The 27,003-nt window shown below is 45.3% G+C and overlaps 2 protein-coding genes across 4 annotated transcripts in view; both read right to left on the bottom strand.

Moving 5' to 3' along the window:
* The window catches only part of hecw2b (HECT, C2 and WW domain containing E3 ubiquitin protein ligase 2b), a 36,834-nt gene extending 15,756 nt beyond the window's left edge, over positions 1 to 21,078 (bottom strand). The window contains exons 1-22 of one of the 3 annotated variants that reach the window (XM_031852213.1): positions 20,505 to 21,078; positions 13,326 to 14,654; positions 10,590 to 10,697; positions 9,597 to 9,691; positions 8,607 to 8,682; positions 8,346 to 8,515; positions 7,038 to 7,180; positions 6,668 to 6,768; positions 5,035 to 5,954; positions 4,779 to 4,920; positions 4,256 to 4,414; positions 3,716 to 3,866; positions 3,468 to 3,571; positions 3,237 to 3,361; positions 2,471 to 2,680; positions 2,062 to 2,214; positions 1,872 to 1,974; positions 1,701 to 1,797; positions 1,464 to 1,547; positions 1,085 to 1,194; positions 464 to 584; positions 265 to 378 (exon numbers count right to left, since the gene is read on the bottom strand). In XM_031852213.1, the coding sequence (XP_031708073.1) occupies positions 265 to 378; positions 464 to 584; positions 1,085 to 1,194; positions 1,464 to 1,547; positions 1,701 to 1,797; positions 1,872 to 1,974; positions 2,062 to 2,214; positions 2,471 to 2,680; positions 3,237 to 3,361; positions 3,468 to 3,571; positions 3,716 to 3,866; positions 4,256 to 4,414; positions 4,779 to 4,920; positions 5,035 to 5,954; positions 6,668 to 6,768; positions 7,038 to 7,180; positions 8,346 to 8,515; positions 8,607 to 8,682; positions 9,597 to 9,691; positions 10,590 to 10,697; positions 13,326 to 13,728 (3,689 nt within the window). In that variant the 5' untranslated portion in view covers positions 13,729 to 14,654; positions 20,505 to 21,078. The remainder of the gene's footprint in view (positions 1 to 264; positions 379 to 463; positions 585 to 1,084; positions 1,195 to 1,463; positions 1,548 to 1,700; positions 1,798 to 1,871; positions 1,975 to 2,061; positions 2,215 to 2,470; positions 2,681 to 3,236; positions 3,362 to 3,467; positions 3,572 to 3,715; positions 3,867 to 4,255; positions 4,415 to 4,778; positions 4,921 to 5,034; positions 5,955 to 6,667; positions 6,769 to 7,037; positions 7,181 to 8,345; positions 8,516 to 8,606; positions 8,683 to 9,596; positions 9,692 to 10,589; positions 10,698 to 13,325; positions 14,655 to 20,504) is intronic. The other 2 variants (XM_031852214.1, XM_031852215.1) reach the window with 2 other exon arrangements.
* Positions 21,079 to 22,422: 1,344 nt separating this feature from the next.
* The window catches only part of gtf3c3 (general transcription factor IIIC, polypeptide 3), a 7,081-nt gene continuing 2,500 nt past the window's right edge, over positions 22,423 to 27,003 (bottom strand). Inside the window, exons 7-19 of the mRNA XM_031852216.1 lie at positions 26,800 to 26,947; positions 26,405 to 26,570; positions 26,113 to 26,213; positions 25,808 to 25,979; positions 25,120 to 25,322; positions 24,934 to 25,035; positions 24,701 to 24,827; positions 24,300 to 24,525; positions 24,120 to 24,174; positions 23,840 to 23,975; positions 23,245 to 23,369; positions 22,927 to 23,079; positions 22,423 to 22,743 (exon numbers count right to left, since the gene is read on the bottom strand). Coding sequence (XP_031708076.1) covers positions 22,621 to 22,743; positions 22,927 to 23,079; positions 23,245 to 23,369; positions 23,840 to 23,975; positions 24,120 to 24,174; positions 24,300 to 24,525; positions 24,701 to 24,827; positions 24,934 to 25,035; positions 25,120 to 25,322; positions 25,808 to 25,979; positions 26,113 to 26,213; positions 26,405 to 26,570; positions 26,800 to 26,947 — 1,837 coding nt within the window. The 3' untranslated portion in view covers positions 22,423 to 22,620. The remainder of the gene's footprint in view (positions 22,744 to 22,926; positions 23,080 to 23,244; positions 23,370 to 23,839; positions 23,976 to 24,119; positions 24,175 to 24,299; positions 24,526 to 24,700; positions 24,828 to 24,933; positions 25,036 to 25,119; positions 25,323 to 25,807; positions 25,980 to 26,112; positions 26,214 to 26,404; positions 26,571 to 26,799; positions 26,948 to 27,003) is intronic.

Raw genomic sequence — 27,003 nt, 5'->3', positions numbered from 1 at the left:
ATATATATATATATATATATACATACATACATACATACATACATACATACATACATACATACATACATACATACATACATATATATATATATATATATATATATATATAGCCACAGTGGCTATAACGACATTTCCACCATAAATTGATGCAGAAACATTCACCAGAATGCAGCAAATGAAGCGTTTTCAAAACATGTCTCCCCACCAATGTTGACACCAAAGCTACGGCCTCGTATTCCTCTCCTCCCCCTCCCATGTACTCACCCCTCCTCCCCGACAAAGCTGACGTAGAGCTTGCTGCGCTGCAGGTCTTTACGGGAATAGCACATGATCTGGTTGAAGGCGTCTTCCAGCAGATGGTCACGACGGATGATCAACCTGAGACAACGCAAGCAAGCAATGAGCGGACAGACGGACACATACACAAAGAAACGTCTCTCTTCATAAGACACATTCCACCTACTTTAGCTTGCCCGGTCCTTGGCCGTAGCCTTTAGTTTCCAGTTTCCTGTAGAAGTTGCGCAATTTGGCCTCAAAGTCTCTCTTATAGGGTGCTGGGGCTCTGGCGTTGGCCCTCTGAGTACCTACAGGTCGAGAGAAAGAGGGGAGTTGTATACTGTGCTGCATGGCATGGGAAACCAATGGATTGCAAATACACATGCATCCAAGCAGTTCCAAGCTGTAGCTAAACAAGATTCTATTCTATTCTATGCTCAGCACACTTCCACCGGGGCCTTGTCTTTCAAAACTGCACTTAAAACTCATCTATTCAAATCTGCTTCAAACCTGTAAAGTTAGTTATGTACGTGTTTGTGCTGTTCCTCACTGTTATGTCGTCTATTTTGTTTATATTGTCACAAAACCACACGTTGCATATCTTTGTTGACTGATGTTTTCTGCTGGCTTTTCAATTTGGAGATCTTTGGAAATCTTTTCTGATGAATTGTAATGAATTGATTTGTTGTATTTCGGCAACCAAATTTAGTTTCATCACAGTAAATGATCTTTTGCAGTCACTTATGATTACTCTCTTCAACGCACAAGTGTGTACTGTCTGTGTGTGACTTGTTTCTTAGTCACTTACCAGGCGAGTTCTGTGGGGAGGCGACAGGGGATCCCCGAGGTGACTGGCAGTAGCTGGGGTGAAGTAAAGCATGAGGAGGCACGTAGGACATCACTTCATCTTCAAACAGACTGCGGAGGAGAGAGAGGATGAGAGACGAAGTGAGGAAGAAACTGAATGAGTAGAGTGACTTCAGTTGAAAGAGAGTGAGAGGAAGGATACACATTAGGGAGGAAGCAAAGAGGAAGGTGATACATAGCCGATATGTAAGGAAGATAGACAAAGGAAGTATATTAAAAAAAAGAAAGAGCGGGGGAAAAAAACTAGGAGTGAAATAAGGAAGCAAACATCAGGGAGGGGTGTAGACACTGAGGGAAGGGAAGAAGGAAGCAGGTCTCACCTTAGTAGCATGACAAGATCAGCATCACCTGACAGCCTGGCCAATCCTGACCCTCCATCTGTGCGTATGAGCTGCACCTTCTCCCTAATGTCACATTAATATCACACTGAGACAGATGCTGAGGACTTGAGCTTTGCTTGTTATGCAAGCTACACCAATAGCTATACTTATGGTACCAAACAGGAAAAGTCGGTGTTTTGGGTATAGGTTGTCTGTGTTAGTATGTTAGCCACATACCTGAGTGGATGGTTCCGGTTGAAGTCAGGCTGTCTTTCCTGCAAAATCTCAAAGATGTTTGGTTGTCGAAGAAACGCCACAATCTTCTCGTTGTAAGCTGGAGGAAAAGCAGACGCATCCATGTAGGTTGTCTTCGATCATTTCTGAAGGCTTGTGTGCGTTTGTACTCACCCACTGGCACGACGTCTTGGCACTGCCCCCTGTTGGCAGAGGTGAAGGTGCTGGAAGGCCGCGGCAGGACGGGCGGGCCGGCGTGACGGGGGTCTTCACCAACCTACAGAGGGAGGGGAGAAGCGCGTTCGATTTTTCATAGTTTCTACCTCCTCATACTGCTGTAAGCTGCGGGATTTTTGGATCTCACCAGTCGCCTCGGGCTGACCTCCCCGGCGCTGTGGCTGCGTTGGCGAGTCAGGTGTTGGCGGTGGGCCAGGAGGCTCGGGGGCCGAGTGCGCTGAAGAGGAAGCCGGGGGTCGATGAAGGTGGTGGCGCGGCAGTTATGGTCCACAAAGAAAGACTGAATATGTACACACAACATGAGGCTGTCAATCAAGCATCCATTTTACAGTGGAGACAAAACGAAAAAAAAACCCTTTTGAAGCATTTACACCACATCCCCAGTCATAGTGTAGACCTATTCAACAATATATGCAAATGTTGAGCATATATTCTGTATACATACATACAGTCTGTACTGTATCTTGAACTGAATTTAAACACCGACTGTATCCACAACCCTTAAAGCCCTCGAGTTAGAAGACTTTGAGACGCACTGGTTGATATGGGCGTCGCCCCACCTTGCCGGTATGGTCGTGCTTCATCTCCCAGCCTCTCGGCAGCTCCAGCTGTTTGTTGGCGAACAAGTTGAGGAAGGCCACCAGGTCCCTGTTGTGCTGGTAGCGCTCAAAGTGGTGACCGTCCCGACGAACTTTACTGATCATGTGCTTCAGACACGTGTTGGTGGTGAACATACGGTAGGCACTCTAGGCACGCAAAGGGAAGCAGGGGAGAATTTATAGAGGAAAAGGAAGGAGAACAGACAGAAAGAAGAGGGGAAACACACAAGTTGTCTTGTGAAGTCATCCCACTGTGATACTGTGTAATTATTTACCATTTTTACATTGTGTTTTGGTTTTAATGAGTAAAAGACTGAAAATGATTGGTGTGGGGAGGGGGGCTGAATTCATCAGGTCAACAATTGGTTTATTATTAAATACCTGCATTTTCATCAGCCTCAGTTGTAGTTTGTGTTCGGTGTTAATTAGCAAATTTTAGCGTGCTAATTCTAGAGTAAGATTAGAGGTGCTGGATTTTGTTACCTTTGGACAGAGCCAGTCTTTATGCTAGACTAAGCTCCCCCTTTTCTGACCCCCCTAATAATTTCCGTACAGTCCCTTAATGAGTGTGTGGTCAACAGACTTTGCTGTTCCTGAAACAAGCAGCAGAGTGTGTGACCTATGAGATGGATGTAAGGGGAAAAAGCAATTGATTGGTTGAGGAGAGAGAGAAGAGAGAAAAGAGGAAAAAGACTGCCCGTACAGGGTTGGAATGCAGCACAGTGAAGAAGTCGGGGCTGGTGAGGAACTTGGCACTGGGGGACTGAAGCAGCAGAGTGAGGCGAGACCTGGGACTGGACTGAGCCACACTGGTGTCCCTACGCAGCTCTGCAACACACACACACACACACACAAAGTCAGACCAAACTAATCAGGTCTCCAGGACATGCTTTGCAGAATGCATAGACAATAATGCAGTACATGAGAGGATTACCTGGTATAGAAGGTTGCATGTCAGTCTCATCTGTCAGCAGCTCATTGGCTGGCTGCTCCTCTGGTCTGCTGTCATTGGTTATCGTCCTACGTATACTCTGATACCTGGAACGGTGTGTGTGTTTGTGTTAACTGCCATGATGATAGTTTAAGTAATCAAGGTAATGGCAAAACTGTTAAGATTCAAAATACTGTTGTTTTTTTGCTTTCACAGTTTGAGGAGTAGAGTGTCTGTGTGCACGATCTGACCTGCGGTTCAGCTGCTCCATCTGCTGTATGGAGCTGGACCTCTGGAGGGTCTGCGGGGCGGGGGGAGCGGTGGGACGTTGCCAGGTTGTGGTTCTGTTCACATGGTCCACGTAAAAGATCCTACCATGGCTGTCAATACGAGCCTCCCAGTCTGGATCACACACACACACACACACACACACACACACACAAACAGACAAATTTGTGATTGGTGATATCGAGCTAAATAAATAAAATTGAATTGTATTGAAGAGACAACTGCTGCAGCAGAGACTGTAAAATATTGACGTGAAAATTGAATGATTAATATTCTTGATTCTCTCAATATGAACTATTAAGAAGACCTCCAGTGAGGCTACTATACTATTACTGCTCAGTCACGCCTAATAGAGGAGTAAAGCTGTACAGGAGGTAAGCATGTGTGGAGGTGTTGTAATATTTTCCCTTGTAAATAAAAGGAATAATATGTCATTTATTTTAAAAATTCACCTGAAAAATAGAGCAAAAAAAAAAAAAAGCCATAGCCATCGTGTATGTCACCTGTCTCTCTCTCCACAACTGTCCCGTTCGGACTGCCTCTGGCCCCACAAACCTCCTGGTTTTGGGCTGTGCCTCCGGAGGCCTGCATGGACTGCCTCCTCCTCCACACCTCCCCGTCCTCCTGCTCCTCCCGAGCGCCTCTCTCACTGGCTGTCGCTCCTGTAATTAACAAGTTGTTTTAGTGCAACCAAGTGGCTATCTGTCTGGTGTGTTGAATCCAAGCTGTAGGCAACCTATATTATATATTATAGTATGCGCTACAAATAACACAGGAAAGAAGTATTAACAGTATGGGTAAATACTCAAACCACACCACACTACACAACATGAACTGCATCGGGGAAAAGCGCGAGTCAGCTCCACCCCCACTCACCGTCTTTGCCCATTTTTGTATTAGCCGGGAGTTGGGCGGAGTCGGGCACTGCTAAAAAGTCAACGACCAGAGTTTGACTTATTTTATATTGTATTTTAATAATATTGTAGTAAATATTGTTGCCCATAAACAGCAACATTTACCACTTACCAACTTCAGAAGTCCCTCCTCCTTGGGTAGCTATGGTGCTGCTCACAGGAGCAGCTGCTTCTACTGGTCCATTGGCCTCGCTGCTCGATGACTCCCCTTCCTCCTCCGCCTTCGGAGCCACTTCTTTTCTTGTCTCCACCTCCTGTGGACAGGAGAGGGGAAAAATGAGCAGAGAAGAGATTTAAAAAAAAAAAACCTCTGTCCAAATTAGCATCCAAGACATGTTGCTTTTAGCCACCAAACTTCAGCTGCTCACCGGAATGGGTGAAAGTGGACCAAGTGAGGGAGTGCAGGGTACCTCCTGGTTTGCCCCTGTCCTGCTGCTCTGCTCCTGACAGGTACATTCCCCCACGGACTCAACCGGCCCAGCTGCTGCTTGTACATCAGTCCCTGATGCCTGAGATGAGCAAGAAGCTGTCAGAATGTCTCCAGTGACGTGTGCAGCCTCTGCTGACGCTCCAGCAACCCCTCCGGTCCCAGCTGCTGTCTCGGCAGCTGTTGATGTTCCTGCCTGTGCTTCTGCAGCTTCATCTCCAGGTTCGGCACCTGCAGGTTCAGTTCCAGGCTGAGCCCTGGCAGAGGAACCTGCTTCTGTTGTAGCCCAAGCGCCAGGCCCAGTTGCAGCTCCGCTCTGCCCCTGTGGCTCTCCTTTTGAACCCTCATTCCCCTGTCGAGACTCAGATGTAGCCCACCTACTCGATAAGGCTAAGTCTGTGCTGTGCTGTGTCCTTGTCTCCTGGGATTGCTCCCTGTGCTGCCCCGCCGTCTCCTCATCCTCATCGGAGTCTATGTGCAGCATGGCATTGAGCCGCGTGTCTGTTGGAAAGCTGGAGCGGAGTTTCGGCGAAGGCCCCGCGAAAGGTCGGTCCCCGGGGCTCCTTGGAGCCTCGATGGTGTCCAGGTAGTCGTTGAGCGACACCTGCCGGTGGGTGTGACAGCCCAGAGCCACAGCAAGCAGATCCTCCTGTCCCATCTGCCCAGGCTCCTGCCAAATGCTGTCATCTCCATAGTAACAAGCACCATTGACTAACATGGAGCCTTCGTCGGGGCCTGTCGGGGAAGGTCTGTATGTGACGCGTGAAGAGGATTGGTGAGGGAGGTCTTCGTCGTCTGAGGGACTTCCAGGGTCACCGTTCACTGCACCTAGGACGGCTCCTACAGCCTCTGGGGACGCTTCTGGGAGAAGGAGAGGATGGAGAAATGAAGATTGGGGATAAGCACAGTCCCGTGGGAGTCATGTGGTAGAAAACAAATGTTGGCCATGGATCAATAAACCGAGGAAATGGTTTAGGGGAAATTGTGAAGTTAGACTTTGAGAATGTGCATCAGTTATTCTGAATAAAAGCATGGAACTCTTCAATAAAAAAAGAAAAATGAACAGCTTGTACGATATATATATATATATATATATATATATATATATATATATATATAAAAATGCGGTATTCAACGTCATACCAGCTAAATGAGACTAGTGTGTCAGAAACATTTAGAAAATATCCCTTATGTGGTATTTAATACAATGGAAATGTCTGAGGTAACTGACTGGTCAGTCTGCTGTGTACAGCATTGAGCAGAGAACACGTTTTATAGTATTATATTTTTCTGGTGCAGAATTAATCCATTCATCCAGTATAAATAACAAATGACTTTAGCTGATAACTATCTAACATATCCAGAGGTCCAGATCACAAATTGAATCCTCCAAATCCCCTCAACGTGTATTAATCCATTCACATGGATTTCCACATTTATTTGATATATGACGTGAATGTGACAGTCAAACAAGTTTTGATCATGCAAAACACTGTACACTAATGTGTGTGTTGCTCATTTACATTACCACAAAACAGTATAATGTAAACATACACACACACACACATACACACCTTCATGTCCAGTGGAGGTGACAACCACCCTGAACGAAAGCTGCCCGCTCACATGGTCCGTAGGGAGACGACGACACAGGCTGTAGCTGACTGGCTGGTCACTGCACGCACACACGCACGCACGCACGCACGCACACGCACACACACACACACACACACACACAAATCAATGCCTGAGCTGATTAGGACGTATCGATCGGTATTGACTGCACTATGTTGAATCACTGTGCTGAAGTTCAGATGACTGTCGACCTCCTCAGACGTTCCCGCTTTCTGTCTGAGTGCTCGTCTAAAAACCTGCACCTTTCATAGATGTGCACGCAAAGGGAATAAGAGCTATGTGTGTGTGTGTGTGTGTGTGGACACTCACTCAGCAGTCGGCCCCTCCAGAAGCCTCTGAACAGGGAGGATCAGCTGACCCAGAAACCGCTTGATGATCGGTCGGCTCTTGGCAAACTTATCCTTCACCTCGATCTCCAACACGTCAGTCATCAGAGCCACAAAGGTGTATTTCTACAGGACGATCAAGAGGAAAAAGTATAGTTTTATTGACATTTACGGTTCATTTATTTACACTGTGCATTTAGAAATAAATTGTATTCAAATGCTTCAACAATTTCTACATCTAAGCCCGACTAGGCTGCTTGTAAGTACATTGAGTTAGTTCTCTGGACAATATCGGCAAACTATTAACATGAAAGAAGTCGACATCAGGGAAACAACTGTCCATCAACTTGTTTAGTGGCGGATTGAAAACCACCTCTATACCGCCACCTAGCGTCTGTGTCAGAGTGACATCCGGCCAATCTAAAGACCAGAGAGTATAAGAAATATACTGGTTTATTTTTTTAATCTTTAAGCATATAAACATGTTCTTGTAGAAATACAACATGAAATAGTAACAATTCTAGTGTAGACAAGAAGCTAAAATACAAAATGTCACATTCGAGCTCTTCCTTGTTGCTGGGAAAATTATAAAGAGAAACTACAGAACAGCAAAAATCCAAGTATCAAAACCTAATGAAGTCATTTTTTAAATCCACACTATGGTCTTGCCATATGAAATAATAATTATTTACATATATCAGGAAACTTTGCTGGGGAATTAACAGGAATTTATGGGATTTGAACTGGGAAATGATGAGAATAAAATGGAAATATAGGGATTATCTGCTTAGGCTGTATTTAGTGTACGGATAGAAACATTTACCATATCATAAATTGACATAATCCATTCATTTGTCAAATAAGTACAGTGTGAAATATGCAGTCAACTAATGGGGAAAGGAAGTTTGTGGGTTGTGTTCAAACTTAGGGTCTAACGTAGACAGCTGATTCATAAAAGAAATGTTTTACACTTAAGAAAGAAGGAAATTGATTAATTAAAACTCCTTAATTTGCTCAATCAATTTACATCCCACATGCTAACGGCTAGAAAGCACACACCAGCAGAAAGTGTTAACAAGTTATAAACTGTGTACTTTGCTGGTTCATACAAAATATAAAATATATTCACTCCAATATAATTATAAATAATTACATGAGAGTGTAATGCTTTAACATTTCCCAGAAATGTAGTGAAAATGTTCCAACCCTTTGCAACCCTAAAGACAGCACAGACATTACTTTTAGATGTCAAGTTCTGTGTGTGTGTGTGTGTGTGTGTGTTTGCGCTGACCTCCCCGTGCCACACAGGGTTGGTGGTGTTGGCTATGATGGAGGAGCGTCTCTCCTGGCCGTGGTGGGTGAACTTGGGGAGGCCGCTCCTCTTCCCGGGCTGGATCGACATCTTCAGGTAGGGGTCGGGGTTGAAGAACATGCCCTTCTTTAGGCCCACCGCCCGGATGTCTGGAGGAGAAAACACACATTTTTAAGCGTTTGTGACCATCTTTTACTTGACCACAATTACACCACAATTACACCGAATCAGTCCTCATACCGGATAGGGTGAAGCTGACAAGTTTACGACAGTGCTCAGTCCCTGATTGGTCCTCCACTTGGCCTTCACTGCCCACCTGATGAGAAAGCAATCAATAGGAGAGCATTATGAGTGGACCCCTTACCCTTCCCATTTTTAGAGTGAACCAACTTCACTGTTGGAGAAAAAAAACATTAGATATTGATGACAAGTTAAAAGGAGGAACATCAGAGAGGGAGAGGAATAATGAGAGAGAGAGAGACTGCTTTACATTTTACTGACTCAACTGGAGCAAATGTCTCTTAGCCTCAGTTTGTGCTGCCAAGAGCTCAATGACGTCCACTTCTCTCCATTCACTCGGACTGCATCCCTTCCTTCTCTTCATTAGTTTCCAGCTTCTGTCTTCGCTGAACGGAGTCCAAAATATGTGACCCAATAACTTTTCCGGGTTAAGGGGCAGCAGTCAAGAAGATTTTCTTCTCAAAACCACCTTTTCTGAACTGGACCCTCAAGTAATCCTTTATTTAGTCACTGTGTTCGTTGAAGATGATAACCAGGCCCCATTTTTTTTATCCTTTTGAGGAATCAAACAAAAAGTTAACCTAAGACTAAAAACACCTACCTCATTGTAGGACTTAAAGATATTCTCACGGCTTGACTTTCAGCAGCACAATTCCTGTGACAAAGCATGACACTGCTGCTGTCTTACAATACTCGCAAAGCAGATACTATGTCCGGCTTGGATGTTTTACTGATCGCACCTACCGGGCACAAGACCAGAGGTCCAAAGTGTCAGGGGCCAAGATTAAAAGTTAAGTTGTTCCTTCTGAAATGCTTGATAAATATGGCAGCTGATCACTGGCCACCGGAAGCCAATCAGATGCCAGGATTTAGGATGCGACAGTTTCATATGAGAGTAGAAAGAAAGAATAAGAGCTGATGGTGAAAGAGGTGGAGGAATGACTGGTGGGACCTGAGGGAGATGTAGATGGGTCACACACACTAACATACCGGTACTCCAGGGTTCTTGACGGTGATACAAGAAGTTGTTGCTCTTAATGCTCCACTTACGCCGTGATAGTATTTAAAGCAGATCTTAGTCTCCGCTGTGGAAAGAACAAAGATACAAATGATGACATCACTACGACATTATCAAGGCTATTTTCTCAGACCTGACAAAGCTCCTCCATATCCACTGAAGACGCTACACAACCGATCTGAAATAAAACAATTGGTGGAATGCCCCTTTAGCTAAAAAATAACTGAACCTAAGGCCATGTCCACACTACTACGTTTCCATTTGAAAGCACATAACTTTTGCTACGTTTACACTAGGCCGGAGTTTCAGAGCACCTGAAAACAGATACGTTTGAAACTCTCCCGAGGACGGATACGTTTGAAAACTCCAGGGTTACAGACTAGTGTAGACGGTCGTAAACGCATACGTTTGGAAACGATGACATAGACACCCGCATTCGCTACTTGATTGGTTGTTAGCAGTCACGACGTGTCCTTCCCCGATTCGTCACGCCTCTATCACGTGACCCTTTCCCGAAAGATCACAAACAACATCAGCCTTGATTGCCGATCGACTGACTACAGGCGTTGCTGACCTTGTTGTCTTTACTAGCAGCTGTTGTTCAGTTAAAGTCTGCATTTTTGTGGAGGAAGCAGCTGTTAGTGGAGCGATCAGGGAGCGGCGTGTCCGGCGGCGTCATCAGACCTACGGAGCGGCCGTCTGAAGTCACGGTTAGCAGCGTTAGGGAGGGTGATGGACACAATACGGAGGACTTTCCTGTCCTTTACTACTAGACTACTAGACTACTTTATTACTTTGCCGTATTTTCTACTTCCTGTAGCCACCCGCACGCCCAGTGTACGTTAATAGTTACGTGATATTAGTTTTCAGGCGTGCTAGTATGGACGGAGATTGTTTTTGTTTTGAAACTCTTGAAAGTGTGGACATAGCCTAAGACCAACACAGCACCCATGGGGTCCACTCACGCTCCATGAAGTAGGGTTCCGGCTCCAGTCTCCACACAATCTGTCCTCTCTGGGTGCCATTCACTCCACGATTCTTGGAGTCCCACACGTTGGCCACGCACGTCTCATCTGTGAAATACACACATTTATATTCACACGTTGTTCCCTTTGTGTTCTACCACCCTTGGCTCTACACAGATGCTTTTGTAAGGTGAACAAAGCACGGAGAGATGGTAGTTACTGTTTTCAAATACTTTTTTCAGTGCAGTGGACATATGTGACATGATCTCTATCATGCGCCTTCTATATAGAGGTCGTGTAACATTTCTCCTCATTAATGAGAGGCAGGAGTCATGAGTCTCGGGACTGTTCCAGGCCACGGCTGTCAGCTGTCAGTCAAACGGTCACAAGAATAAAAAAGGGGGTTACTGGTTACTGAGGGATGCTCTGCCCTCAGGTCATAAACCACATCCCAGTGCCTGTAGAGCCATCAAACATTCATGTGTATGTCCTGTGACAAATGGCCAGTGTCCTAATGGATCAATGCTGATGTCTGTCTGTCTCATACACACGCACACACGCACACCAGCACCACAGTCACACCAGGTCACCATCAATAACATCTGAGCCTTTGTTGGTGACAGCAAATTCCTCACACACACACACACACACACATCTGTTTGACCTGATAACACAGTCTGACACAAAGGTCAAACAGTGGGGTGAGGTAACAGAACTCAGGCGGCTCCAGGGGAGGATGGCTGACAGGCAGGCTGGAAACAGTGCTTGGCTCTGGGGAGAAGAAGGCCCCCAGAAATCCCCCTGCATTGAGTCAATACCACCGAAGAGCAGCAGAGAGGTTGAATGGATGGATATCACCTTTCACCGAATTTCTCTGTCTCAGATAGAGGATTGTCCACAGGCAATCACTTTCTTTCACACACACACACACACACACACACACACACACACACACACAAAATTGGTCATCTGTGGTATGAGATGGCCTTAGCTTGGTGCGTACAGTAATTAATTTGCTGCATGAAGCTGCTCTTTCACACTTGAGCCTAAGAACTCAAGAGCCCAGCTGTTGACAGAGACTGGCTTTTATCTCACATTTTGTGAGGTCACAGGGACTTTTTGACCACCAAATTCTGATCAGTTCAAATGTGCAAGTGGATATTTGTGCCAAATTTGACGAATTTCGCGAGAATGGACTGGAAGGACGGACGGACTTACCACCCAAAGAACATCATCCTTGTGGCCACTACTGTTGCTGGCACAGAGGCATAACGATATATCAGGAAAATATATTAGGGTCAATGCTATAAGACACTTGCACGTCTTATTGTATCACATATATACATTATTGTTGTTTTGAACTGATTTTGATGGTAGAAATGCGCTTTTTAGATATTATTTTGTCCAGATTTGATGTCCTCACATCCACAATTTGTAGAGATTCCTGCTACAAGAAGACATGTTTCACTGGATTTTACGGACTGTATAGTGAAATTGTGGTGTCTGGTGTCTGTGGCGGCATTCCCACGTTGAGAACACCAGAAGAATGGAGAGCGACTAGTTTATTAACTCACCAACAACATTGTTATATGAGCAGTACACAAAGTGCCGTCGTCGACCAACCTTGCTCACTCACTTAGAGTTCTTCACAGCGAAGCTGCTTTTTTCTAGCTCTCTGATTGATAGGCCTTAATTCACTTTGGATTTTGTGGTATCGTTTTGGGACAGACTGGTCACACTTAACACCCTCGGTCATTCACCTGCATGTCAGTCTAGGATGAAAACAACATACTTGAAATGTTCGTGTGTGAGAAGATGTAACATGAGAAGAAACGTACTGCTCTTACTGATGCTGAGTCAGCATCACTTTTCATCAGGTTAATACACTCCCTTTCTCGCACCATCTTTTTCTCACACACAAACACAAGCACACAATCCATTGCCAGTTAATGTTGCAGCAGTGGGGCTGACGTAGGATGGAACGCTATCATATCACCATCCTACAGAAACTTCTATTGCACCACCAGACAAGTGGACAGACAGGCAGAGAGACAGACGGACTGAGAGACAACATGGAAGTGAGTGACAAGGTAGAAATCAGCCCAGACCCAGATCCCTTCTACCGGCACTCGGTAGCTGTGGCGGGAGGAGGAGCGATCCCCGCCTTGCTGCTACGCCGTCCCAACACCGAGTAGCTGTAGGCCAAACTTCCTCACGGTGACTTTAAAGTCCCAGTGAAATGGAACTTACTGGAAGGAAGGTCTGGGCCAGTACCAGGACTGAGAGGGGCAGACTGTGAGACTGTCCTGCGGTGAAATGAGAGGTTTTCTGATGGGACTGAAGTGCTCGTAAACACTCCCATTTTAGTCCACAGGGATTTTATTGTCCTAAATCGAGACGATATGAAAGTTACTTGTAGCCTTAATAGCAGGGTAGGTAATCTTGAAAAACTAGCAAGACTAAAAAAAATGTACGGAAAGAGAAGTAAAGAATTCTTGAAGATTACCAACCCTGCCTTTGAGTTAGAAAAATGTTCAGGACTAACACATCCACTGTGTAGTGTGGCGAATGGAAGCTATGTGTGTGTTCCACTGGCTCGCTTATTGCTGCCGCACTACACAGTGCTTATATGGCAGTTATTGGTGATATTGCCGCCCCCCCCCCCCCCCCCCCCCCCCCCCCCACCGTGTTGTTGTGGAAGCGTTACGCCCACCCTCCAACCCTGAGTTTGCTTACCGATGTGGTACAGGCCGATCCAGTCCGTGGCATCCACCTCCTCCTTGATGTCCCAGGAGATTACCAGGTGGCTGTGGCCTAGAGTCAGCTGGTACGTAGACGCCGCAAGTGATGAGCGGCTGTCTGATGTCACCAGGTCTGTGTCGCTATTGGCCCGCTGCAGCCCAACTCCCGCTGTTTCTGGTTGGCTCCCCGGCGACGTAGTGGGGGAGGAGGACACAGGGGCACCGACTTCCCCATCTGTGCCCTGCACCGACAGGCTGCGGAGGTTATCTGGACCAATCGTGTATGGCCGGGTGCGCCGACGCACCGCCAGCAGGTGCTCCCGGGCGCTGCCGCCGTTGGTCGATGATGAGGACGAAGGGGATGAGGGAGAGGAGGAGGCAGTGGCAGCCATCGCCATGGTTTCCGTTGAAGATGAGGCGAGGAAGGGAGAGGGCAAGAAGCGAGGGGGAGAGGAGGAGAGTTGGTGGTGGTGACGGTGGTGCTGGTGTGAGTGGGGCTTAGGGTGAGGATGGCGGTGGTGGTGGTGGTGGTGGGGAGGGGAAGGGGGAGAGGGGGTGGAGAGGCTGGCGGACGATGACTGGGGGCGGGGGTGAGGGGGGAGGACGGCCGTTGCTAGAGAGGGGTGGAGGTCAGATGGGCAAGCCAAAAGAAAACAACAAAGAGGGAAGGAGACACGCACCTCTAGACCAAAGTGTAGAAGCAATGGATGGGCTGGAAAGATGAAATGAAGAGGACTGGAGAAAGGAATGGAGGTATGGAGGTACAGAAATATCAATGGAGTGATCACAAGAGCAGCGCACTGTCCAAAGAAACTTTAAAAAAAAAAGGGTTTGGGTTCCTTAAAGTACATTGCTTTGGCCCTGCTGGCGTACCCTTAGGCAAGGCACTTCAGAGTTCCCAGATTCCACTAGCCGTCATTTAAGGTGCTATGAGGCAGTTTTAAACCATAGTTGAACCTATGTCTCTGTTTTTTGCCCTTCTCTCTCTCTCAGATCCGTCATGGATATCACGTTTCCACTGCGACTGTCGATGCTGATTTATCCGTCTTAACACCCCAAGACACCATATCCATTCTGGCAAACACTAAAGTGTCAACAGCAGAGCAATGCCTTGCTCTAGGGCCCTAGAGTACTTTGTAAACCATCCAGGTACCCATTATGACACAGGGAAGTGGTGGAGTTGGAAGATGGGCAGAAAGAGAGACAAGGTATTAAGGATGAAAGGTGATCCGGGAATCCATCTGGTCTATCTGGAGAGGAGGGTGTGATGACAGGGCGTTCCTATGATCCACAGGGAGGAGAGGGGTGAAGGGAGATTGAAGACCTATAGGGAGAGTGAGAGAGAGAGATGAAGTAAGAAAGGTGGAAGGGGAAAGAGGAGGACAAAAGTAAGAATGGTGGTCAGTATTGTGTGGTAGTGCTTTGTGTGCAGGAGGGCAAATTGTCACTTTTACTATGAGAAACAAAATTGTAATGGTAACTATTCCTTTCAACTTCAGTGTGTTCTATTTCCTTCATCTTCATTACTTAAGTCATTGAAAACGTGGGGCATTTTCCATGCAAGGAAACCAATCTGCTGCGGATCAAGTCTACTTATCGAATCCTACATGGACACGGTTTTCTATGAGTAAAGGTTTGCTGTCTTTTGAAGTTTCTGGATCTGCCATATGTGTAGTTTCTGGTATATTATCGTGGTAAACAGCATGAAGTTCAGCTCAGCTTATCATACAATGCCATTTTCATTTCATTACCTTATCATGTAGCAGCGTTTGACCCAAAATGATGGTCTTTAAGATGTCTTTTGAAGAAAAAGCAACAAAAAAACAGATAGGATTGTTGCATTAACTCATATATCCTGGAACTACGGGTATATATTAGAATACCTTGGTGTCTGGGACAACATTTACCAAGGCCTCACATGGGTCAGATGATTCAAAACCGTACAAAAGTAACACCGCTTTCTAGTACCACGGTCAGGGTCCATAGAGTGGACATCCCATTGGACTGTCCAAGGAAAAGACAACCTCCACAGCCGGGAGGTCGAGTTTCCCCTGGTGGACAACAACATTACCTACGACAACATGTGCCAAAGGATGAACACCACCCACTGGCGAAAAGTGGAACTGCACGAGGAGCCCCCATACAATCCATCAGATACAGGTGCATCTCAATGAATTAGAATATCATCGAAAAGTTTATTTATTTCAGTAATTCAATTCAAAAAGGGAAACTCATATATTATATAGATTCATTACACACAAGGTGATATATTTCAAGCGTTTATTTCTTTGAATTTTGATGATTATGGCTTACAGCTAATGAAAACCCCAAATTCAGTATCTCAGAAAATTAGAATATTACATAAGACCAATATATTCTTTCTGTGCGGCCTGGTACCAAATGATCCACGGCCCGGTACCGGTCCGCGGCCCGGTGGTTGGGGACCACTGTGCTAAATGACTAGGTGTAGGAGCCAGGTAAAGCCTGTGCCATTTTGTGCACCCTTTTTTGTCACTTACGGTAATTGTTGATCGCCATACAAGTTACCATCGCGGCGAACAACAACTGTGAGTGTAGGCTAAAGGTAGGCTACTCCTAACCCCTACCCGCATTGTTGTTTGGGTGTTCTTTTGGATCCTTTTCTTTCGGCTCATTTTCAGAGGAAATGTTGAGGAAAAGTTGCAAAAGCTCTTCCCGTCTGTCCCATCGTAGGCATCCAGTCAAAAGTTAGTTGAAGAAGCAGTGGGACACATCATCATGATGTGTCAAATAATATTTTAAATATTATTTCGACATAATTTCTTGTCAGAATCACAGTGCAGTTTCCTTACTTTTCCAAAAGAAATTCCAAGCTTTTACTGTGGAAAATCCTCAAAATTAAAAATCCAATTCAAATTTTTTTTTTTTACCAGCAAACCATAAAACACTAACGAAACCAGGCTCAGCACACATACACACACGCTCATGCGCACACACAAATTCCCTGCAACACAGCTGGACTGATTTAGAAATAGCTCAGGGGAGAGGCCAGTGTTTAGCATCGTGCTGCTGACAGAGTTTAAAGCCACTTGTGCCCAAATACACACATTTACAAACTTGTAAAATCATCCTGAATGTCCACATACTTAACAAACTAAAACCCTCTCACACACCCCTTCACTCTCTCCGTCTCAGAAAACACCAGTTTACTCCATCCTTAGAGTCAAACGAAAACATTGCTTTCAAAAACACAGAGCTGCCTCTTGTCTTTAAAAAACGAATCAGAAATACACACACACACACACACACACACATACACACGTGTGAACCTCTCTGGAGGTAGATGTCATGATATAGCAGTAGGATTAAAACAGAGAATGGAGGGGATTTATGGTTGACAGAATGCCTCGTCTAATCCGCTGCATTACCACACAGTTTCAATCTGCAGCTGGAGTCGCGGCTGCCTCTGCAGCCATGTTTCAGGTTTTGGGGGAATTTAATAATTCTATAATAATAATTTAATAAGTTGTTTTTTCCTTCATAATTTATATCTGAGCTTGTATTCGGAAAGTTATGCGAGTTGTACAGGGTCACTTGATTTCTGCCAAACAAACCAAGACTGCCTGGGTATGGAATCCGACCCGTTGCTGCATGTCCCCTCTCTCTCCCCCTTCCCCATCTATCGGTATCTGTATCCAATAAAATGCAAAAAAAAAAGCACCATAAGCACCTTTAAATAATTACATCTTGTTGGATACAATATATTATATATTAGGTTTGCTGAGAAGCTGCTCAAAATGTTCCAATGACCATATCAAATTTGACAAACTCTGACTGCACATTACTGGGAAAGTCAGCTCAGATGATATTGTAATACATTGAAAATGTCCTAATTTTTAGACTCCTTTTCCTTCAGAGGATTGCTGAAAATTTCAATTGATACTGTCCAGGATGACCCTCATGATTTGAGGTTATTTTGCTGTAAATTCTTTGAGAAAATTATTGGAAAATATCAGAGAAAGAAGGACAAATGATGACACAGTTTTTGTGGCTAAAGCATCTAAACAGCAGTGTTGCCTGATTTCACTGACAGTTCCTGTCTATGCTCCCAAGCCTATAGGCGGGCGGGAAGAGGGCCTCCCACCGTATGGCGACACGTGTGGTTGGGTTGATGCCATGTCTCGGCAGGGCGTGCATACCTCAGGCTCCACCCACTGTACCCATAGAGTCCAGTAGAGGGCGGAGCCCTAGTTCTAGAAGCAAAAGCGAAGCCCTTTACCAAGGGGACCCTGCCGCTCCTACATCGCTTGCTGGAGAGTGTAGGATGTCGAGCAGCGATGGGTGCTGCTTTATATACTGGAGGCTTCAAACGTATTTGGGTAGGCACGCCCTAATTGGCCAATGCTCATGCTTGTGATTGGAGCAATAGAGTCCAGTAGAGGGCTCCAGCTGTGCTTATAGAACTAGGGTTACAATATCGTAACATTCGATATCTCTGCAGCATAGACGTCTTTGACTTAATGCCAGTGCTGTATCCTCTTCTCATTCTGTTGATAATGTTAGTTCATTTTGTGAATGTTTTAAACTAAAATTCTCTCGCATCTTACACTAGCTAGGATGCTAGCTAGGCTAGCTTGCTAATGTTAGATTCTGATTACCATTGGACAGGTAAATATTCCCAATGCAATTATACTGCAGAAGTCTTTCAATTTAATGAAATTACAGCTCCTGTATGACATCTTCCAGTGTGCATAGATTTACAAGCACAAGAATGTCCCGCTGTACTTCCGCCTCAGCAGACTGCAACTATGCGCAGGCTGAATTCAGCAGGAGAAAGTGGGTGGTGGGTGGTGGTGGGTGGTGGGGGGGGGGCACTGACGCCGTAATATCAGCAGACATACACACACACACACACAGTGGTGAAGTCGCACACACACACACACAAATACCTTCACAAACGTACAGAGACAGAGCAGACAGTGAGTGGATTGATGGGGTGTACAGACTGGATCACAGCGCTGACTCATCACTGCCCTACTGCCCCGCGGCATCCAAGACTCGAAGTGTGTGCGGTCATCGGTGCAGGGTTTCGATTAAGGTGTGTGAGATCAAAAGCTATTATGTTGAATGGGAGCTGCTGCAATGGCAGAGAACTAGTGGGGTAGCCCTGCCATTGCCTGATGAGGTTATCTACCTAAAATCCCTAGATGTCCCACCAGCTGACTGTTATGGAGATCACCTGATGATTGCTTCATGGTTTAAACTTGACATACATATTTTTTCATATTAAATATCATCTATGTTGACCCCCCCCCTCCCTCCCTCCTTCATACCTGAAGTGTTACATTGTGCTGTGTGAATTGAGTGCACTCTATCCCCTGGCAGCCGCTTCCAGGTTATTTATAAGTCGTGAGACTTTGTGACTAAATATACACACACAACCCCGTGAAAACAGACACTGATATCAATACATCACAGCAGGTGGTGGTACGCACACAGGCTGTATGCACTGAGAGAATATTTGCGCACGCCCAAAACCTGCTTTTGATTTGGCACTACTTTCATCCCACGCTAAGACAAAGGAATGATGGGTAGAAGAGAGTGCACATTCAAGTGTTTCCTATAAAAGCTAAATGTTTGTGGGTTGGACAGGAGGAGCATTTCATGCCTGTGACTCTAAATCTCTTGCAGACATCAAAACATTGCTGTTATTCTTCTAGCTGGGGCAGTCCTTGGGTGTATGCGCCTGCGCAGACAACGCTGCCCGACTGAATAATGCAAGTGTCAGAGCTTAAAAGCTGCACTGGGAAAGATTTAGATGGAATGACAAAAATAAAAAAATAGTCGCATCAGCCTCATTAAATCCCAAAGTGGAGCTACGGTGGAGACGGCTGACCCACTCCCTGAAGAGATGCCAAGAAATGTGTCCCATTTGCCCAAATAGCGTTGTGGTGTTGGGGCGGTACTCTCCTCTGAGGGCAAAATATAAAACTGTCCCCACGGTTTCTGGCAGGGTGTTGTGCAATATAGACAACAAGTGAAAGGTCTCTTAAGTTGAATTTACTGGTAGAAATCTGGAAGACCTTTGTACAAAACAGGACCACTATAAAACACATCGATAAACACACACACACACACACACACACACACACAGTCCTGAAATAGCAGTAGCGTGCTTGGAGAACAATGAGGTGGGCCATTCAGGAGGCGACAGCTTCCTGTCCCCAACGCGCCCCTCACATTCCTCTGGGCCGGTGGGTTGGTGTGTTTCGGTGCACTCTTGTAACCTCTAACCTCGTGCAGGACAAAGGTGCCCAGATCCAACGGAACAGCGCTGAAGACGTTTGATTCGCTGGCCTGCCTGGACAAAAACTATACTGGTTAATGTTTGAAAGTAAACTGGGACCTTTGAAAGAAGTGGGCATTCGGGTTTACGGAAGAACACCACTGGGTTGCATTATGGGAAATGTAGAACCGGAATAAATGTCAGGATATGTTAACCTCTGCAGCTTCAGTCTTGACCAGTTTTTTTTTGTTTTTTTATCCGTCTGAAATGCAACAACAACATCCCTAGAGTGATAAACAAACATCTGCAAGAAAGAGAAATAAAAACAGATCACAGCAGCAATGAAGCAACACTCAGTTGACCTGCCAATCTGTCTCCTGCCTAAATGAACCCCAGCCTTCACTGCGGTATATTACAATTAGTTTTCAGATCCTACGTGGAGCCATTAGGGAGGAAACAGGAGACGAGCTGTCCTGGTTATTGATCCGATTGTGTGAGCTCTGATCGGACTCACATTCTTCAACAGAATGAGCGAGCAAGTTGAAATCACTGTTGACTTTTCGCTTCTTTTTTTTTTGCGTAAAGCCGCTTTGACAGCAACGCATACTGCTGTGGATTAGATTTTTGGCTTTGTTGTTGTTGTTGTCTCTATTAGGCCTAATATGTGCCGCTGGTGCCCATGCGCTCACCATATAGCACATCAAAGCATGACTTCATCAGCTCATAACCAGCCCTTCAAAAGTGGACTGATGAGTGAAAAAATAACCAAATGTGATGCAATACACTCCCTGTGTAGAGTCAAGTAAAAGCGTGATGGCAACGTATGTTACTCCCAGGTCCACATCACAGCAACACCCTGTGTGAACCAATAAGACACACATCTATCATTCAATCGGACACACTGCTTACCTCTGCTGGGGCGATTTTAAACGTCGTTGACAACCACCACTGCACGCACAAAATGCCCCGAATAAGTCGTTTTAATTATGGACGACGGATCTCCATACGGCCCGGCCACCGCCACCGACTCTTCATCGGCTTCCCAGCCGGGATCCGGTGCTCCAGAGCCCGTGCGCAGCACCGCTGCTCCCCGGTAGTCCAGAACAAAAATAACTTCCCGTTAATTGTATCGTTTCATTGAATTAGTCCTATTCTTGGATCATGGTTGCCAGGTCTGTCACTCCGCGGCGTCGTTGACTCCACCACGATGTTGCCAGGCTCGGTAGAAAGACGCGTTCATATCTTATTTATTCGTCTGGACCGCTTCACATCCGCCTCCCCCGTTTCCGCTGCACTCGACGCCGCTTTGCTTACACGCTGCCATGCTAGAGGGAGATACAAACCACCAGTATTCCGATTATAAGCAATATGTTTCCACTACTAGCGCTTTAAAAAGCCAGGCCTTGTTGTGGGAGTCCATACCGACCGAGCTCAGCGTCAAAATAACTGCCCCCCCCCATCCCTCGCCTCCCGTTATGGATCATGGTTTCCCAAACTGAGGTTCCTTCAAAGGGTCGCTAGACAAAGGGCCCGCACACATTAAGGACCATTCAGGAGCCCATAATACTGAACTCTACCACATTCTCTAAATAGGATTAGTAGTCATATTGTAACATGATAAACTGTCAACTGGTGTTGTAATTCCTAATAGGATTCAGAAAGTACACTTTTTTCTACTGTGATTTTGAGCAATATTGCTGCTGCTTACATTATTCAGTGCCCCCCCACCACCACCGATAGGCTTGTCCCGCCCCTGTCCTAGATGGAGTGCAGTGACCCGGCGAGGAGACATGATGGAAGCAGACTGTTAGGACGGGAGAAAAGAGGGATTTGTCAATTAATCCAACTGCCTTAATCCCAGCAACAACAAAAGGAAAAGTCCGGCCATCTTTTTGCCACATTACTGCTAAAAAAATTAAAACAAAACAATCACAAGAGAGTGCTAAAAGCAACATCATGCTCATTTTTTTGTGATTTAACAAATATATCTACATCAATCAAAATCAATAGACTCAGAGTGAAAATGTTTATTGAACAAAAATAGTTGTCTTCACAAAATAGGTTAGAACAGCATTTGTGGTATAAAAAGTCGATTTTTTGCAACATTAGGGCTGTGCATACATGTACATATAATACAATCTAAATTAAATTTAATGAGAAAACCTGACATCCACGACATAGGACTGGAGAACAATAAACATATATTACTACCCCAGCCTCAAACATCTCTGTAAAAGTGATACTGACGTTGATGTCTACAGTAGATCGTCTACATATGGACAAATATAAACACCATGACAACTTATTAAATCCCGGCGCCTTACATGTTCAACCCAAGTGAAATGAAAGCATACATGTCGATATGTTATGACGAGACAGAAATGTGAACCGGACGGCTGTTTTGTACGGAGGATTAAAAACAACTTGTTCATAAATCAACCAATACAAAAATAACTAAATGAATTAATATCAATAAATTGAATAATGGATCAATTTAGGTTGGAATGAATACATACATCTATAAATACATGCATACAAAATACATGAACACATACATTAAACCGATATGATATAATAAACCTATTGATACTCACTGTATAGCCCGATTGGTCAGCAGGACCGAGCATGCTTTCGCTAAAGATCTTGCAGCTACTAACAATAAGAGGCAGGTGTAGCAGTCAGCATGTAATAATGCTGAAAGGATCCTTTGACCAGTTGTGCTGCAGTGAAATTAGTACTTATGAGTAACTCATTAACACACATAAATCAATAAATAAAATTACAGAAATATAAAACATAAATAACATAGATGTAGAAATAAATAAAAAGGTATTTGCTCATTTGTTATCAACATAAATGTATTGATTCACGAATGCATTCACTTATTTTTGTATTAATTTTTTATTGTCTAATAAACAATATCTATTTGTATATTCTTGAATATGGTGTTTTTAGTCCTCCTTACAGTACTTGCATGTCGTCTCAAAACTCAACATGATGACGATGAGGCGTTCGTGTGCATTTTTTAAACAACGCAGTGTGTGTTGATTAGCTGGTGGGCCATCGCCATGTTCCCGCTGGCCTGGTAGATGAGAGAGAGGTTGAAGGCGATCTCCCTCCTCAGATCCAGCTGATCATCGGGGATACCCTGAAAGTAGGACCAGCGGTGAGAGGAGGAAGAGGGGGACAGACAACAAGATGAAAAGCTCTTATAAAGCAGCATTTTTTAAAAACCTACAGGAGAATTGTCTGGGCACAAAAACTGGCGGGAAAAAGAGTTGTGGATGTAGGTCCATCCATCAATGTCCAAAAGTGATGTTTGTATACGCACCTCCAGTTTCTGAGCGGGCAGTGTAAGTGCCGTCTGGTAGTAATGTATGGCCAAATGTGTGAGGCCGATCTGGTGCAGTGCCCTGCCCAGGTTGTACATGCTCTCCTGACACACTCCACGGAGGTCCACGTACCGCCACAGAAAGGAAAAACCCTAAACACACACACACACACACACACACACATACATATTTAGGAGGAAGGGAGTGGGGTATGTAACTGTGACGCTAAAAGAGGGAGTACAGATGTGTCTGTTAAATTTGACAGAATGGCCACCGCATTAACGCACAAGACACACACACACACAACAAAAACCTACCTGCAGCACGAGTGTATGTCGTTTGGCGACATACTTTTGAGATGCCATGTGGAAAAAGGTGAGACCCACACACAGGCTGTGGAGTGGGGTTTCGGGGTGAGTCTGGAAGGCCTGAACATACTGGCCTAAAGACAGAGTAAATGTGTTCGATGAATACTGAAGGAAAGTGATCGACAAATGTTTCCTAACCTCAAGCTAACTGGTCAAAGTAAGGCAGAAGCTAATGGGAGCCCGCTGGACAACAACCTGCAAACAATCGTGTTTTATTCTCACTCTGCATCGTCCTATGTGGCTATGAGAACGGACATGCAAATTAAAGGAGTGTGTGAAATTGAGAAATTTACAACTAGACTGAAATTAAGGACAAAAAAACTGGAAAAAATCATTTCTGTTATGGTCTTTGTTTTATCCCTGCGATTACATTTTAAAAGATTTTTTTTTGCAAATATTTGTTTCCCCTTTTCTATGTTGCCATGCTTCCACCGGTTACCCCGTGTGTAACGTCACATTGCTATGAATTGTGGGTAATTCCCTTGGGCAAAGTCTGCAGAAATGCAGTGTGCAATGTGTGTGTTTGTGTGTGCGTGGGTGGTACCCAGAGCGTGCTTGAAGCTCCCCGACACCATGGCGTTGTGTCCGCACAGGACACCCAAAGCGTGGTTGTCCGGATACTTTAACAGCAGACGCAGACAGAAGCGATGGTGACGCTGGTGCTGGGAGGTGATGGTCAGCTGAGAGGAGCACAGAAACATCTCAGACATTCATTTTTACACAGAAACAGGGAACGCTTTAAAGACCACTTGGTATTTCTGTCACTGATAATTGGTTTTCAGATAATTATCTCATAAAGATATATTTTAGCACATATACCAGACCTGGTTGAAAATATTCCACAGCTGAGGCCGATCCACATTTTCCATCAGCATCAATCTGTTGAGAAGAGGGAAAACACACAGAGGACAATTCATACTGTACTTTTAAACAACCGTCACAACATAAGCCATACAAGTGAACAACTGATTCTCTGCCTCGTGGAGCTGTACATGTGAGTTGACCTTATGTAGTTGTAGGCCTTATAGTAGTTGTGGTCAAGGATGGTGGCGGACAGGCCGAAGCACTCCATCTCCTTCCTCCGGGGCTTGTTGTCGTAGAAGGAGTAGAACTCCATGGCGGACTCCACCAGCAGCTCGGCCTCCTCGTAGCGCCGCACCTCGCACAGTGTCAGCACGCAGCTCACCAGCAGCTGCCACCAGTCTTCTTTGGACATAACGTTGGTTTTACCTGGGCACAGGGGTGAGATTACGCCATCAGCATGGCATCGGTATGAATTGTAATGACCCCAGGCGGCATCCTCCGGGTTCTGCCAAGTGAAGTCAAGTGTCATATATATAACTTCCACTTCACTGGGACTTTAAAGCAGACAGCCAAACGATACACACTCACAGTATATCCTTACCAGTGTTGTCCAGATAGGCAGCTTCGTGGTCAGCGATCTCTGGCAGGATGGCCTTCGCCAGTCTCAGGTGATTGACACCCGACACGGTTACAGAACGCACACACACCTTCGCTCGCTGCATGGCCACCTAAGACACCAAGACAAACAAATTGTGCTTTAAAGTCCTAATGATTACATATTAGCTTGAACTAACTCACTGTTGAGATAAAATCTTCCGTGCACGAGTGTGTTACCTTGAGCAGCATGGAGATCATAGTGATCATAGCATCCAGGTAGTCCTGTGTCTGGCCCTGAGTCTTCAGCAGTGTGGAACGATGCAGCAGCAGCTTTAATTCCTACAACCACAGCACACAGAGATATGAGTAGACACATAGAGGAAAAAACTATATTGGCCCTCTTTTTCAAATCACACACTTCACCTTCTGTGCCGCTGACGAGTCCTGTGCCAGCGTTTCGCTGTCGTACATGGACTCCAGAGCCTTGAGGGCGCACTCGGGCCGGCCCAGCTGCTGCTGCAGGGTGGCCAGGGAGAGGCGAGCCTCCAGGTGCTGCGGGGCCATGTCCACCACTTTAGTGTAGCTCTGTGCCGCCGCCTCCATGTGGCCCAGCGCCTTCAGACACTCTGTGTGGGACAAGCGATGAAGGTGCCCATGTAGCAGTGGTTTACATTGCATTTTCTCAAAAAGAGCTGAATTGAGGGAGTGTTGAGTGTTGATGTTTGAACCATCTAGTTGGAGCTTTTAAAGCCATTCAAGTCTAACTGAAATAAAAAAAGGTTATAATGCGAGAAAGTGGTTGATTCATCCATAGGATCATTTTGGAGGTCCACATTCGTGTGCTGTTGAACTGTATCTACACAAAACGCCCAGAGGCTTGAAGCTTAAGACTCTATCCTGAAAACAAAATGTTCAACTTGACCCTCATTCTTCATTTTAAAGGAACAATATCAACTCTTACCAAAATTTGGATTTTTGGCCTGCAGTTCCCTTTTGAAACGCTAGCCGTCAGTGTTACGCCTTGAAGATATTTGCTAATTTGTATACATCATATTTATATCACGTAGGACATGTGATAACTGCTTAAACTCTTGCTTTCTGATGGTCCCACCTGCGTGTCGGAGCCAGACGACAGCCAGGTTGTACTTCTCGGATATGACGAGGGCAGACAGCAGCGGCAGAGCAGCCATGTACTTGCCCTCCTCCAGGTAGGCTTCACCTACGTCCAGGTACAAGTCACCAATCTCCTCTGGACTCTGCTCCATCAGCGATGACACCAGCCCCTGTCAGTGAGACAGATGTTTAATATCCATTTTCACTTTCAACTCACTGCTAGGAATCAATATTTTAAGCCTAAATTGGATTTTTGAAATGATGCAAGTGTGTTACTAATGAAATCTTTTAAGTTCCGTTTACCTCCAGGGGTGTGTCGACATGCAGGTGTATGAGGCAGACAGTGAGCTTGGCCCTCAGGTCCACTGGGACACTGTCTGGTACATGGACATCTTTGATTTCACCTGGAGACAGACAAAGGTAAAAACAAAGCTGTATTGGATTTTATGGTTCTTAAAATGTTCACATTTTGGAGCAATTTTGATTTTTGATCGACTACCGTGCCTCGCTATAAGCACAGCAGCTTTCTTCTGTAAAATCAACGAAAAGGGAAATATCTACATAAAGATTTACATTTTTGCAAAGGGTTACTCACCCTCCTCTTTAACAGCCATTTCCTCTTCAGTCTTTGTGTCTTCCTCGTTCTTCTTCTCTTCTTCCTCAGTCGTTTCCTCTGCCACCCTCTCTTCTTGTCTTGGTTCCTCACACACTGATTCGGATTCATCCTTCACCAAAACTACACCCGCAAACTGGACCAAGACCTGGGAAAACACATGCAAAGTACATGCATTCATTAACACAGAATACACCTTTCATTTGCTCCATCTCTAAGGCCCAAGTTGGCTGCAAAATATAAACTCACATGTAGATTTTTAAGACCTCCTGTTTCTAAAGCATCTAAAAACGAATTGGCCTCCTTTGTATAATCCCCAGACGTGTAAATAGTGTTTTTAATCCGTGAACTATTTGTTCACACACACAGAGGTCTACCTGCAGTGCCTTGCTGTACTGGCGGTTGGCGATGTGGAGCTCAGCTGCCATGTTGATGAAGTCATCGCTGACCAGGACGGGGTGTCGCTCCAGAGCTTCCTCTATTACACCCAGAGCTGAGGGCAAGTCGTTACTCTCATAGTAACTCCTGAATAGGACACACACACACACACACACACACACACACACACACACACACACACA

Source organism: Anarrhichthys ocellatus, unplaced genomic scaffold, assembly GCF_004355925.1.
Source record: "Anarrhichthys ocellatus isolate YVR2014 unplaced genomic scaffold, GSC_Weel_1.0 scaffold12, whole genome shotgun sequence".
NCBI lineage: Eukaryota > Metazoa > Chordata > Actinopteri > Perciformes > Anarhichadidae > Anarrhichthys > Anarrhichthys ocellatus.
Note: the sequence above shows the minus strand (reverse complement) of the source record. Positions and strands in the feature narration are given on the sequence as shown.